At 41.3% G+C, this 15,306-nt stretch overlaps 1 protein-coding gene across 5 annotated transcripts in view; it reads right to left on the reverse strand.

Moving 5' to 3' along the window:
* ADGRD1 (adhesion G protein-coupled receptor D1) overlaps nt 1-15,306 on the reverse strand; it is a 120,273-nt gene that overhangs the window by 100,140 nt on the left and 4,827 nt on the right. For 2 of the 5 annotated variants that reach the window (XM_065032803.1, XM_065032806.1), the window contains exons 4-12: nt 13,167-13,262; nt 11,749-11,871; nt 8,080-8,259; nt 6,662-6,916; nt 5,181-5,245; nt 4,270-4,425; nt 2,023-2,082; nt 1,100-1,217; nt 127-237 (exon numbers count right to left, since the gene is read on the reverse strand). In XM_065032803.1, coding sequence (XP_064888875.1) covers nt 127-237; nt 1,100-1,217; nt 2,023-2,082; nt 4,270-4,425; nt 5,181-5,245; nt 6,662-6,916; nt 8,080-8,259; nt 11,749-11,871; nt 13,167-13,262 — 1,164 coding nt within the window. Of the gene's footprint in view, nt 1-126; nt 238-1,099; nt 1,218-2,022; nt 2,083-4,269; nt 4,426-5,180; nt 5,246-6,661; nt 6,917-8,079; nt 8,260-8,599; nt 8,925-11,748; nt 11,872-13,166; nt 13,263-15,306 lie in introns of those variants that run through there. The other 3 variants (XM_065032804.1, XM_065032807.1, XM_065032805.1) reach the window with 2 other exon arrangements.

The following is a 15,306-nucleotide window of genomic DNA, read 5'->3' on the forward strand; positions in this document are numbered from 1 at the left end:
TATTCTCAAGAGCAATCAGATTGGTTACTTGGAAAAAGAAAGCAAACCAAAACCTGCTCTCGAGCAAAATCATTTTTAGATACCCGGTTGGCATGACTCTGCTCTTCCCTTTAAATTTTTCCTTACCTTTTTCATGAAAAGCTTCACTGGGAATGGAAATATAACTGTGTCCTCGAGATGGAAATCGATAATGGGACAAATTCAGGGTCTGAGGACGCATTTTGACCAAGCTGTAATCTGTGTGATAACCCAAACAAAAATATGATAAAAATCAATAGCCTCTACAACCAGCTCGGCTATTTGACTAGACCGCCCTAACAGCTACGGCACGTCTCGAACGTAAACCACCAGATGTCTGCAGAAAATACAGTGAATTCCCCAAGTATAAAATTGCCTTTTATATCTGACTCTGTACACGTACTGTTAATATCCATTGGATCACTTCACCCACACTCCAATACTGAGCTCACCAGGGCAGGCAGAGCAGATTGATAATGCTCTTCCGCTGCCATTGAAGGCATTAACTCCATTGGAGAACACCAGTGGCCAAAGAGTACACGTGCAATAATTAACGGTAGTGCTGAGTGCTCATGTTCTTTGTCCCCTCACACAGGTCTCAACAAGGCAGAGCAGATAAATTACCTTCGCTACCTGTGGCACCCAGAGACACAGATGAAATTACAGTTCTCGGATGCTAAACAGCAGGAAAACGTGATTCTCCTAAAAGGTCAGAACAATTCCTATTATTTACAGTTTATTGCAAAAACCTTGCAAAGTTAAGGTTTTGTAGCATCCAGACATCAGCAGCTTTGAAGTGCTGCAAAAGAGCTCTAAGCCCTTCAACTGCCTGTTAGTATAACTAGATTCATTTCCTAGAATTCATATTCTAAATCTCTCCCCAAATAACCTCAAGGAAGTTCAAGTACGGTCAGAGCTGCACAGTCACCTTTCTACATCTGAAACACGCCATTCAAAACAGAATATTCAAACCAGAAAATTCTCTGATTTCCTCCTTCTTGTTGGCAAAGGAGGGACTGCAAGCGCAGAGACATTGAGGACATACAGACAGTCCAGAGAGAACATGTCTGCTAAATCATACCTGCCACAGATGACATGCCCTCCACAGTTAAAGGCAATGAGTTTTCGTCCAGGTTGCACGTCATATGAGCCATCACACTGTCAATAGTCTGAATTAAACTTCCAAATATATGAGCGCTCTGGTGGAAGAAAAGAAGAGAAAGCTCTACAACCAAGGAAATTGCAGATCATAGCCCAAAATGCCGAGGTGCCACATTCAGTTCCTGTGTGAATCATCACTCAGCCGTCCAAAGGCAAATTGTGATTGTCGCCACAACCTTTTCAACATGTAGTAGATAAAACGTTACACAAATTGATGCCACCCAGAGCGTGACCTTTTGAAATAGTGTGTTTTATAGAATGTCTCCAAATGACCACCTGCCCCCATCAGCCTTTGACAGTCATTTATACTCAGCATTCAGCAGAACGAGGCCAAGAACTGAGCAGATTATTTTGACAACATGGAAAGAGTGGTATCAGATTGCTTGTGGAACGTGAGACACTACAGTCTTGGCCTTCTTTCATCTTTATTAAAATGGGCCCCAGTATAAAGCTACTTTCTAAGTGTCTGTATGTCAATCTACAAAGCAAATATAAACTTTTAATTATAAAAGTTCAGTGCTAAAAAAGGAGTGATTAAACTCTTTACTGACAATATCTATTATTTTATAATAAATATACCTGTGTTTCATTCATCCTGAAATACATGGAAATGGTGGTATATAAAGTTTCCTTGTTTTAACCCTCAAAGACACATTAAAAAAGAAAATGATAATTGTTTTCCTTGTGGGTCTTCACTGAAAATATGAAAGTGGCAGATGAAAAAGAAGTAAGTCATACTGGCAAAAAGTGCCAACAAGAATAACAGAGACAAGCAGTTTCATTACTACCCATGTGAAATTATGCAACCAAAGTAACCTACACATCTAAGCCCATTTGTCTTACCTCCGGTACATCGATCCAGTTGAGCAGTAACAGAAAGTCTTCAATAACTTTTAAAAATGCCTAAAAGATAAATGAAACGATATTATTGGATTGTTTATTGATCAGCTACGTCTCCCGATAAGGATCCAAGGCTGGGATTTTCCTAGGTTCAGTTTAAGACGACAAGCCCATTCTAATTCAAGTCACGGATTCATCTCCACCTGGCAGCAGCTTCATCATGTTCTTTATGGTGACATCTTAAAGTAATAGGTTATTAGAAGTAACACCTCTGTAAAACTCCCAAAGTGCAAACATTGTACCAGAGCTGAGGTGCCAACACTGGAACTAAGACTAAAGTGACCTTATTCTCCCATTTTATCTTAAATTGTATGACATTAATATCTCTTTGAGTCTTAAATGACCAGATATTTCAATGGCACTAAATAAATATCTGAGTGCCATCACTTGTACAGTTTGCTGTCTGTTTAATGGCTGCACATAAAGGTTGATTTTGAGGGCAAGATCTATCACGGTGGGCACTGTTCACATTCAGCGAGTATCTCTTTCCAGCATCACTCCCAAATTACCCCAAAAGGTTGTGTTAGGCCACTGAAAAGGGAGGCAAAGCAGGAGTGCTGGAGCCACTGAGCAGAGCAGCATTACAACAGAAAACAAGTCACATTTGTCAGAAGCAATGCAATATAAACATGTGTCAGTAATCAGAAAGTTTATTGCATTATCATTTAAATCAAATTTTCTTGTCCTGTGAGGCATATGACAATCAGGACAGAGATAACTTCACAGCAAACAGCACGTGTGCTCAATGCCTGTCTTTAGGGAATTAACTGCAGACAATACAAAGCCCAACCATCAATCAGCCGAATGACAGCGGCAGTGTGTATGAGCAGGACTCTCTTGCATTTACCTCCCAAAATAGCTTCACTAAAGATAATCATGTCCCACATTTCTGTCTGCAAATCACTTTCATGGCACACAAAGCAGCACCATATTGCACGAGTGAGCAGAAAAATGGCAACTGAAATGATGTGGGAAGCAGGTACAATATCTGACAGGATGATGTTCCTTTTTCAATTTATAACCCACAATATTTTCAGCAAAACAAAGGAAATGAAGTATTAGAGCTTTTTAGAAGGGTTTTTGCTACATATTAAACTGTGACCCATGAAATCCAAGCTCCACGGTTTGCAAATGCTAAGCTTTTAACAGAAACTGTCAATTGCCATCCCCGTCGTTTTCAGAAGCATTTATTTATATTCTTTGTCTGAGTAAATAATCCTTGTCACCCTGGTATTACCTGCGGGCTTAGAGGAACAATCACCAGGGAGGCCAGGGCTGATCACTGTAATAACAGCTTTCCAGCCTGCTGAAATCAGGGAATTAGACGCCCATGGTTTTACAGAAGGCTGACTTTATGTCAGCAGAATATGACCGCCCGTCCTCAGCTTAGACTGCAGGAAACACCTTGTTTCTATTTTTATTTTTTTCTGCATTGTGGATTAGCTTAAAAATACATTACTCAATTAAGCTTTGGACCTGCTCTTTCCACGAACCAGCTTCAGTGGGGGTTTGTGATATGTCTGCGCTCCTGCCACCGCAAACTGCTGCAGGAATAACGCACAACCCCGCAGAAGGGAAGCTGGAGGAGACGCACAACTCGCCCTGCCGGAGCAATAAACGCCAACGGAAGGTTGGGCAGCCAGAGAACCGAGAACTTTAACCCACTAGTGCAGGTGTGAATCTCAGAGATAACACAGGACAAGTGCAGCCTGGGGCAGGTCCCCGGTGCAGCCACAGCTGCAGCTCTCCCCGCACCCCGCTCTGGTTGCTCCCGGCTCACACGTGGCTCCATTTGCTGCTGTCACTGACCACGGTGTCTTTACATCCCGCTCCTGACACAAAACTGTCCAGTCTGCTGTATTGTGGATCAGCTGGACCATGCAGACAGGTGCTGTTTGTTTTTCCAGAATTATATATTCGTTATTGAACACACTTACAGCTGACAAAAGAAGAAATTTTCTACTCCTCTGTTTCCTGCTCAAATAAATCATTATTTTTGACGTGTGGCCACGATTCCAGACATTTACAATTTATACATTAAATAGTGGCCCCAAGGACTAAAGAGACCCTTAAAGTATTTTCTCTGCTTGAAGCTCACGTTCTGCTTCTTCCTAAAACAGCTACTGCTTTTATCACGTGTATATTTTGCACTTGAGGTTCCAGCTTGCGGAGGAACTGTGAGACACCCACCTCGGTGAGGCTGAGCGCCGTGCTTTCCGACAGCGATTTGTTGGGCAGGCTGAGGGACACGTTCTCCAGGTAGCCCAGCATGACGTGTGGGGAGTGGAAGTTCCCTCGCTCCTCGGTCAGGTTGGTGATGATGGGCCGGTAGGCGTTCGTAGAGACCTACAGAACACACATCAGAAATCACTCCAAACACCAGCCGTTATCTATTGGGAGTTTGAGGCGTAGCGGACGTGGTTGCACACGAGGCCACATGAGCCAAGGGAAAGGGAAAACACACAAATAGAGGATAAACAATAAACAGGCACAGCTGTGGGTTTTCATGAGCCATCCAGGTCCTGGTGGCCATGGTCTCCTGAAAGTGCTCGTGAACACAAAGGAAACGAACCGAACATTAACACCGCAGGGACCTGTTCCAGTGGACTTTCACTGTACTGCTAATTGCGTGTAGGTTGGTTACAGCTAATTGTATGTATTCTCCATATGACAACTTCATTTCATTTAAATCTTTTTCATTAAGTATTTACTGAAGAGACGAAAACTGGTTTTATTATTGTAGTGGGATATATTTTTCTAATTTTAAAGGAACTAAGAGGAAAAATTAGCAAAATGTTTTCGAATGTCCTACGTCTTCAAAGTTCATTGAGATATTTCAGAAGTTTCTGAAGGTTTTTCCCCTTTTTTTAAAATATAGAGAATATTTCTATGTCCCAATGAATCCCCTTTATCTGTCCTACATCACAGTTCTGTGGTGCTCCCTTCTTCCCATAGCAGCTCGAGGTTCTCCTCATCTGAAAATGTGTATAATTAGGGCACTAAAATAACTGCTACTAAAGAGAATGGTGGAGTGCGGCGGGTCTGTAGCTGATCTGTATGTGTATTCTGCCATTCCAGAGGAGTCAGGAGGAAAGTCCTACCGCAGGGCTCGTGGTGCTCGTCATCACAGACCATGGGAGTGTCGACGAAAGCAAAACCTGCACACCTGGGGAAATAAAGGAGAGCGTTAACAAATCTGATATTCCTACTGCAGGTTGAGTCTCTTCTAACTGATAGTGAGACATTTGCTGTTCTGCGCATTTATCTTCAGTGCCGTAGCTAAACAGGCTTGTTTAAAGCATTTCATTTACTGAGTCATCAATTTTACTCATCATTTTTATATAGATGAGCCTTGCAATTTAGCCTTAAATACTTATAATGAATCCTTTGTTTGCAAACAGGAAATCTCAAGTGTTATATCTGAAAAAAAGGACAACTGTACATTAAAACACCATCATCCCTCTTCCTTCTCCGGCTTTTCTCCTGACATCTCTGCACTCTCTCCATTTTTGAAGACTTTCATAGAAATCATTGTTTAAAATAAAAACGTTTTAAAATAAATAACCTGAGCACAATTGCTATTATTTGTGTGCCAAAGCAAATCGACTGCTTCATTATATACCAGATGGAGGGTTTTCTTTTTCAGTGATGTCAGTTCTACATGAACTAGTTTATATTTTCTTGGTTGATAAAATCTATTTTGTGTGTATTTGATTGCAGTAATCAAAGCTGGAAGTCACAAACACTTGCACCTCCAGGCATGCATTGCAAATTCTGTTATTCAAATGGTTTCTCTTGTGAAAATGGTTCCCGTGAGTTTTAACGCACAGAGCGATGGGTGTAACTGCTTGAGCTCCCAATAACCGAGGAAGAGCAAGAAAAGCAGAGAAACTGCCAGCAAAGCCAAATGTTCCCGATGCCCCAGAGCTTTATTCTGAGATGGATGTTTCCTAATTGCTGCTCACACACAAGCACTTAATAGCAACAGCCTTTCTTGTACTGGAAAGTTTATTGCACAGATCCACAGAACAACTAACAGGATTTACAAGCCAGTCTCCTAAGTCTTTGTTCTAATCTTGATTCTTTGTCTCCTCTATTACACTTCAGCTGATATCTTTGGGGTTTTTTTAGATCACAAGCAAACATGAGTTAATAAGTCTTTATCGTTCCAGGAAGCGGAGAGATAACCATTATTACCCACAGCTGCTGGAATACACTGAGTGACCTGGCTCCAGGTTACACAGAGTACAAGTCAGAAATCCGGAGTCAGACTTTAATACTGGTCTGCCTCAAGCCTAATTATTGCTCCTCTTCTCTTGATCCTGGGGGATCTAATAATGGCCGGATACTTCAGGTCTTGACAATTTTTAATGACACTTTTAAGGAGCTAGAGCCCAGGATAGAAAGACTGCCCATCCAAAGACAGCTGAGCACTTCAGTGACATTCATATCTGACTTTTCCTGCCTCTAAAAATCACATGCAATAGCTGAAAGGTGTACAATGAACGCAAATCCTACACACTGAACCTTTAAGTCAGCATCTTTCCAGAGGATGAATGATGCCAGCCGTGCAGGTACTCACCGATAGCAGCGGTAAAGTACTGCTCGATCTCACTGGGGGTGAGGGCCCGTTCCCATATGATGAATTCATCAAACGCCCCATTCACGTAGCGCTTGGTTTGATCCCCCTCGGTCCCCGTCAGCAGATTCGCACTGGGGTCTCCGTAATCATAGAAAACCTTCCCGTCTGGATCAGTGGTGTTCAGGGTCCCATTGACATAGACTTTCAGTCCTTCTCTCAATTTCCAGGTAAAGAGAATATGAGTCCAATAAGGACCTGCAGAACATTACAAGTCACAGCAAAATCCATGAATCAATTCCATTTAGAGACTTTCCTGTTCAGTAGGTTTTTGCTGACTTGTGCAATGTTATAGAGCTGTGTAGGAAGTGCTTGGAGTGAATTATAGAACGCTGATGTCATGTATATTAATCTATGTACCCATAGGGAAGCCCATACCTTGGCAGAATGCCTGTTAGCTTTTGTCTGAACTTTTACTTGGGTTCACTGCAGTTTCATAAATTACACTTGCTAAGTATTATTGGCCAGGATTTGAAGTCTCTTCAATACTATCTCAAACCTCAGTTCAGCAAGAACTGCACAAAGGCTGCAAGAACTGGAGAACAAGCAAATACACTCATTAAAAAGTTGCCGCTATTTCTTAGTTGTAACTAAGAGGCTGAAAACACAATATTAATTTTCACTTGGACTGGATAACCCACAAAATGTGTGAATTATTCTTACCATTTAGCAGCTTTTCTCTTAGAATAAGATTTCTAAACTCTGCTACGACAAGGTGAGAACATACTATTTTGCCAATGTATAGTGGTCAAATCAAGGCAAGAAAAGATTTAGTGACTTATTAGAATTACTAGAAGACCTGAATTTATTCCAGTCACTAGGTAATACTGCACCCCAACAACACACAGTTTAGACAGAAGAAGTAAGATACACGATACACCAAAATGTTTATTAACACTGTGCCATGGCACACAAAACTTGATGCTCAACAGACAGCAAAATGACCAAAGCACTAAGCACCCAGTTAGATAGTTACCAAGTAAAGTCTTAATTTAGGAGGCAGTAGAGGACAGAGCATGTATCCAGTTTCAGCATATACTGAGAACTGTCAGCAATCAACCTGCGTTCGTTTCCATCTAAGCACTCAATCTATTGATGTCAATAAGAATTCCACTTCAGAAAAAACTCCAAGTTGCATCCGAGGACTGTTACTGAATGGCAGCTGTTCTATAATACACCATCACTGTTTTTTCAGTCCATACTTTACACCTCTCTCGCCGCATCAGGAGGATTCTTGAGCACAGAGCTCCTTAGCTATTTGTATAGATCCACATCTCTTTCCTCAAGTCGTGCTCTCACCCTACACCTCTCTGCAAGAGTAAACTAAAAGACCAAGAAATCAAAAATCTGATAAACTTTACCTGGGGGACTAAAGCTTGCTTTCCACTTCATCATCGCGCTTCCACGGGTGTAGAATTCCACCGAGCCTTCGCCTTCGTTTGAACAGATTTTGAAGCCACTGGAGATGACTTGTCCACCAGAGGCAGGGAGAAACTTGGCCTGCCGGTCTTGAGTCTTCCAGAAAAACGAAAACGTTACTCCTGATGAAAGCAAGTGAAAGGAGGTTTGAATGACAAAACCAAGGGTCATTAAAGATGTCCGATAGTGTAGAATACAGGGAGTGGGAATGCTGTCAAGACAGATCATCTGCTAGCATAAAAAGGACAGCGTTTTTAAAATCAACAACGCTTTAACAGTTTAAAACCAAATCAGTGTCTCTTAGTTTCACATCACATCCACACACCCAGTATGTAATTATTGCTTCCTAAGTAGCTTCTGCCAGTTAAAACAAAGTTCTTTGGGCACCAAAAGTAACAAAGTCATCGTTTCTCACAGATTTATGCTTCCGTTCCCTCTGCCCTATCTCTGCAGTTTCCTCACCCTCCTGTGATCTTTGCTTATTGCAAAAAACAAGTTGCTGTCTCTGTTCTGCGTGCTCCACCAGCACCCACATCCTTTTCTGATGTTCCCCAAACACCAGCAGAGCCAGAAATAGGGCGGTGAGTGCTCGGAGCTGCTGCCAGCACATCTGCGCCAGCCAGGAGCAGCCATTGCTAATTACATGTTAATCCTTCCAAGCACGTTATTATGTGTGTTTTCACACTCCAGTGCTCCAATAATTGCTGAAAACAACTAACCAATGTAAAAAAAACGATAGGGACAGATGCAAGGTCACAGTAAAAATTCTGAGGTTCTCACGCAAAAATTAAAGAATTCTTCCCAAAATGCAAGTCCAATCCTCCAAGTGCACATGTGATTAACTTTTCCACAAATAATCCTGTTAAATTCTCAGCAAATTTTAGTATTATGCTGCCAAACTGAAGAACTCTTTGAATAGAATATTAGCGAAGAAATATGATTTCTGTAAGACGGTTTCTGTTTAGTGATGGTTACCCGGAAAGGCTTGACTGAAACAAGTAGCAAATCAAGCCTCCTTGCACTCCAGGAGTTCACAGCAACCCTGCTGTAGAGGTTCTGCAGTCAATTGCGATTACAAAGGAAATGGCTCAACTAAACAGCTCCTAAAAACGTTAGTCTCAGAATTTTTAGTACAAAGCACTAACGATAAAAGCCGAGTTCAAGCAAGTCAAGAAGAAGCTTACGCAGTAAAGAAACAGGAGGTTTGGCCACAAAGAATCATAATGAATTAAGTTGGCAACAGCTCTGAAGATCACACAGTCTAAACTGCCTGCTCAAAGCAGGGCTTATTTCAGAGCTAGATCTGCTTGCTCAGAGCTCAGCTGAGATTCCGCTGCCACCACAGGAGGCGGCTGAGCAGCCTCCACCCACACTGCAAAGAAACTTTTTCCTAGTATCTAAACAGCATTTCCTGTGCTTCAATGAACCTGCATTGCCCGTCACGTTTTCATTGTGTATCCCCAAGATTGTTCAGCTCCATCTGCTTCTATAACCACCCATCAGGTAGGTGAGGGCAGTCCTTAGCATCCCCTTTTTGTCACAGTGGAAGGAAAAGCCTCAGCCTTCCCTCCCGTGTCACAGAATCCCAGAATGTCAGGGTTTGAAGGGCCCTGGAAAGCTCATCCAGTGCAATCCCCCCATGGAGCAGGAACACCCAGATGAGGTTACACAGGAAGGTGTCCAGGCGGGTTGGAATGTCTGCACAGAAGGAGACTCCACAACCCCCTGGGCAGCCTGGGCCAGGCTCTGCCACCCTCACCATGAAGAAGTTGCTTCTCATCTTCCAGCAGAACCTCCTGTGTTCCAGTTTGTACCCATTGCCCCTTGTCCTGTCACTGGTTGTCACCAAGAAGAGCCTGGCTCCATCCTCCTGACACTCCCCCTTTATGTATTTATAACCATTAATGGGGTCACCCCTCAGTCTCCTCTTGTCCAGCTCCAGAGCCCCAGCTCCCTCAGCCTTTCCTCACACGGGAGATGCTCCACTCCCTTCAGCATCTTGGTGGCTGCTCTGGACTCTCTCCAGCAGTTCCCTGTCCTGCTGGAACTGAGGGGCCACAGCTGGACACAATATTCCAGGTGTGGTCTCCCCAGGGCAGAGCAGAGGGGCAGGAGAACCTCTCTGACCTACTGACCACCCCCTTCTAATCCACCCCAGGTACCATTGGCTTCCTGGCCACAAGGGCCCAGTGCTGGCTCATGGTCACCCTGCTGTCCCCAGGACCCCCAGGTCCCTTTCCCCTGCACTGCTCTCCAACAGGCCATTTCCCAACTTATACTGGTGTCATCCGAGCCTGAGCCATCACTGGACTCACTCTGGCTTCTCAGCACCTCTTGGGTGTCAGGGGACAGAAAGGGGACACGGTACTTCAGATACACTCTGCTGAGCACTGAAGAGAGGGGATTATCTTTTCCCTTCACCTGCTGACCACACTCTTCTGACACGTAGTCAAAATATCTATCCGGATGATTTCAGTTAGCAGTTCTGCTGCACAGGCACTGTGAACTCTGCCAATTTGCTACCAGAGAGCCCAGCACAAGTCAATGATGCCCTCAAAATATTATGTGCATTTCTTGTTAACACCATTTTTTAAAATGTTTCATAATTTTATGATTAAAGATAGAAAAGCCTCAGCTCACTACTGTCAGAAATATTCTACCCTCCTCTACTCTCTGGCACATATATTTTTTAATATTTCACATGTTCTTTTTGTCCCATTAAATTAGCAAAAAAAGTTAAAATTTAAATCATTGCAGAGTAGATAATTTAGCTATGTAATATCTTTCTGTCTAACTGATCTTTCTGTTTATCCTCATGACAGCACCCATCAATTAACATGATCTACAGACCGTTCCCTAACTGCTTTATCCATGATAAACTAACCACCACGGAGATGCTAATCAATTATCATTGGCCTCTTAGAAATCAATTAGTATATGAACATCATCCATCTCAATTTGCTAGAACTTGATGGATGTGTGTTTAGAGCTATAAATGCAGTGAACTCCCACCTGAAAGATTTAAGGCCTGTTCTAAGCACGTTGCGATACTTTAGGGGGCAGATAAAGCCCAGTTCATATTCCCACTGAAGGGGCCACCAAGCCCAACCATCTTCCCCTATTACTGATGGTTATTTTTTTCACCTGCTACAGTGATTCAGTATTTATTGTTTATATGATGTCTTCTTTTCACATTTTATCTGCTGAACACTTCAGTGGTTTATGTTTTCAACGTTCTTGTTCGTGAGATACTGCGAGTGCTCTGGTACCATAAAAATCATTTATTCTGATTATTATGTTATACTATAGATGTAGAAATAATACAACTTCGTGATGATTATTTTTCCCAGTGGTACGAAAAAATAGGAAAGATAGAATATGTATCAGAAAATCTGCCTACAGTAGGACACTATAACTTTTGTTAATCCTCTCAGGTTATATCCAGGTACCATCTGCTTTCAGCAGTCAACACTCCATTGTTTTAAAAGTCAATGAAGAATAACGTCAAGCTAGAATTTTTGACAGTTTATTCCAATGAGGAAGGAAAAGATCATTAAATTACATAGTTTGACAGCAGAAAGAAGCCAATAGTAATTAATGAATTTACTAACCTTCAGGTCCACAAACTTCTGGATTACTAATGCAAGAGTTTTGATAGCTTCCGAAGAAGAGAAAGGTAACGCCTTTCTTTTCAGTGACGTAAATTCCTTTGTTCACCATTCCTTCTACAATATCTAAAGGAAAAGCAAAATGTTGTTTAAGATTTAGATAAACCCAAACTCCTTGGAAACAGGTTTTTAACAGCCCCCTACATCTCACATGCTTATCTTGTCCTAACTAGAGCTTTGCTTTGGTTTGGTGGTGGGGTTGTTTTTGAGTTCATGCCAAATCTTAATACAAATGTCACAGTTTTCAGATATCCCCCCCCTTCCTATAAGAAATCATCAAGTTCTGCCTCTAATCCACAGATAATATTTAATTTCTTTTAAAAAAATCGAGTGTGTATTATGGGGTGAAGCAAACACTTCTAAGTTCTTCTCAAATTACTTGAATTCTAAATTAATCTAGCCAGAATAAATCCCATAAGGTAAAGCACTTGTGTTTCCACAGCATTTCCTTCACCGTTGGTGTTACTCTCTTTAATGTTCATATTGAATATATCTTATTATGTGAGAACTGTGAAAATTGTCTATAAAGCAGATAAGTGGGGATTGAGAGTAATTAGGGTCATTTGAAGTTCATTATTAATACAGTTCACATTTGCCAGCATACTTTTACTGTTGAGTAGAAAAATAGTGGGTTTAATATTCTACAGAAAGTTCCTAGAGTCAGAGCAGTGCGGATGATGCTCCCACCATTTCCATCTTCCTCCTCGGGTCAGATTTGCCAACAACTAGATGTGAGTTAATACCTAAATGCAGAGTGGACAAGAGGTCCTATTTCAATTGCACCTTCATAAGTATAAATCCTAGAGATGCCAATTAAATGGCTTTAAGCTGATTCTGGTGTAGATGTCAGTAGTTCCAAATCTGTCAGGTTTCTGCCCGAAAAGTTGTCATTTTCTGTTCTTCCTTTTATCTCCCGGTGCAGTGATGTACAGAATAATAATTAAAAAAAATCATTAAAAGAACATAACTCTGCAGATTGTTGCTTGTCCTTTTCTTTAACGTGTTAAACAAAGATGTCATAGTTGACAAGATCTTACTTCCAGGCTTTGCAAATTTGCTTTTATTTGTCTTTTTTTAAGGTGTCCTTTAAAAATTACTATGAAATGTTGAAAAACAGATGGCTTTTGTTTCCTTTTAACCTCAAAAGAAAAAGCTCAACCTATTTGTTCTTACACGTTCCTCTGAAATGTCATCTCTGTTTCTTTTGAGCTCTCTCTCTATATTTTATGTTTTTGAGAAGCACCGGGACCCATCCTCCCATGGGCCTCTTGAACCAAAACTCAGCGTTAACTTTGAATCCAATGTTACAAGAACCAGCCAAGCTTGACAAATGCAGAACAAAAAAAGACATAAATCCTCACCTACAGTTGCAGAGAAGTTAGAGTAGGCAGAGTCATTGGTATATACAAAGGTAGAGTTATGGGAAGGAAGCACAGTGAAGTTGTGGATTCTTAGAGCTGGGTGGAACAACAAAAGAAAATAAGCAAATGAGCAAAACAATGATTAAACAATCAGTAATGAAATGACCAGTTCATATCTCTCAACGCAGCACACATCACACAAATCAACACACAAGCACCGCTCCCAAGGACGCGTGTGCACACGAATGCTGTGCTAACTACACCAGTGAAGCAAATGGGGTGTTTCTAAGGTTTGGGGGTTGTCTAAAAAAAGAGAAGACAAGGCTGAGATCTTGTTGGTCTCTGCAAACACCCAACAGGAGGTGCAGAGATAGCACCTGGCTCCCTCAGTTAGAGCCAGTGAACAGAGCGGAGGCAATGGGCACAAATTCAAACACAGGAAATTCCATCTAAACATAAGAAAAAGCCCTGACTATTTATAGCTGACAATTTTATTCTCTAGTATTTTTTTTATTTTGATAATTTAACGGTATCTTGTGCACTGTCGTTATTTACCCTGGGCAGGCAAATAGAGCTTGATGGGAAGCCCATGAAAATAGATAGGGAAGGATTGATTTGGGATTTAGCCCAACTGAGCTCACAGAAGGGAGAGGTAAATGCTCTTAAAAACATAGTAAACACCTGCATACACAAAAGCCTCAGGAAAAAAATGCATGAAAAATGGGTGGTCAGCTACAAAACCCAAATGTGGCCACACATTTGTTTGTTTGCTATATTTCAAGTTGATTGTGTCCCTGCTGTGATAACCAACACATTAATTTGCTGACACTCTCACAACACAAACACCTTGAGAGATACAAATCTGGCTTCACACACAATGACTTCAACAAGTGAAATGGATTAACATGACGGACAGATGATGATGCTTCAAGGATTTAAGAGGGAAAACACGGAATGAAAATAATTGCGTGATATGATGAGTGGAAAAAAGGCTCTGGCAATAAACAGAAGAGTTGTCTAATCAGAATGGTATCAAAAACAAGCAAATTGTCACCTGCGTTAGATTACAACAATAATGAAAACATTTATATCAAAGTCAGATAACAGATACATCAAACTTCAGCTGGAGGCAGTTGAAATAATATCTGTGTATTATAACACACAATATAAGCAGCTAAGAAGAATTTGAACTATGCACTACAACATTAAGGAAATAATTCAAATTGCCATAATTGCACTGCAGGGAGAAAGGCTTTTGGATACTGGCATCCTTGGCAAACAATAGTAGGACAAAGTCCTCCAAACATTTTTCAGCAAAGTCATGCAGCTGGCTCATTTATAAAGGTATTTGACACAGTGTCATTCTAGGAGTCAAAGGAGACTGCTCATGTGAGCCAGTCCCATTCCTGCCAACAACGGCCTGGAGGGTCAGGAAATTTATACATTCTGCTTCATCTCTTTCAAGGTACTACTGAAAAGATGTCTAAACTTTGAGATAACGTAATTTAACATAATTTGAAAAACAATCTAGCACCAGCTGTCATTTTCCCAGGAGCTATATTTTATATATCACTTTCAAAATGACCCCGTTGTAACACGGACGCCAAAGCAGAGCTAGATATGGAGCGTTCTGCTCTTCTTGAAACCATTGAAGTCCAATGTGAGAAAGTTACTTTAACACAGTGTGAGAGAATCCATGTTAACTTTTTGTAAGCCAAATTATGAATCTATTGAAGTCAACGGGCATGCTGCCATCAGCCTCTAATGGGAGCAGAATGTTGCCCAGATATATTTCTGGTCAGTCCGTTTCATTCCTTTAAGAAACTTTGTGGAAAAGATGCATCAAAGTTTAGGCTTAAAATACTTGAACACCTCTGGAATAAAAGGGTTTAGATATTTATGTATCTTCTGCCCGCTTAGGAGCAGAGTGATGTTGCCATTTTTGTGTAATTAATAGCAATAACTTTGCACTTCTGTAACACTTTTCATATGCGGTTGTAAATGTCTCAAGCTCCTGATTTAATCTTCTGCGGGGATCTCTCTGGTGAAGATGTTGCAGCCACCAGCAGCTTCCCTTGCACCAGATTGGAAAAGAGTTTGAACTAATGCTGCAATACCACTTGTAAGGAAATAACCAAAA

Source organism: Columba livia, chromosome 17 (genome assembly GCF_036013475.1).
Source record: "Columba livia isolate bColLiv1 breed racing homer chromosome 17, bColLiv1.pat.W.v2, whole genome shotgun sequence".
Lineage (NCBI taxonomy): Eukaryota > Metazoa > Chordata > Aves > Columbiformes > Columbidae > Columba > Columba livia.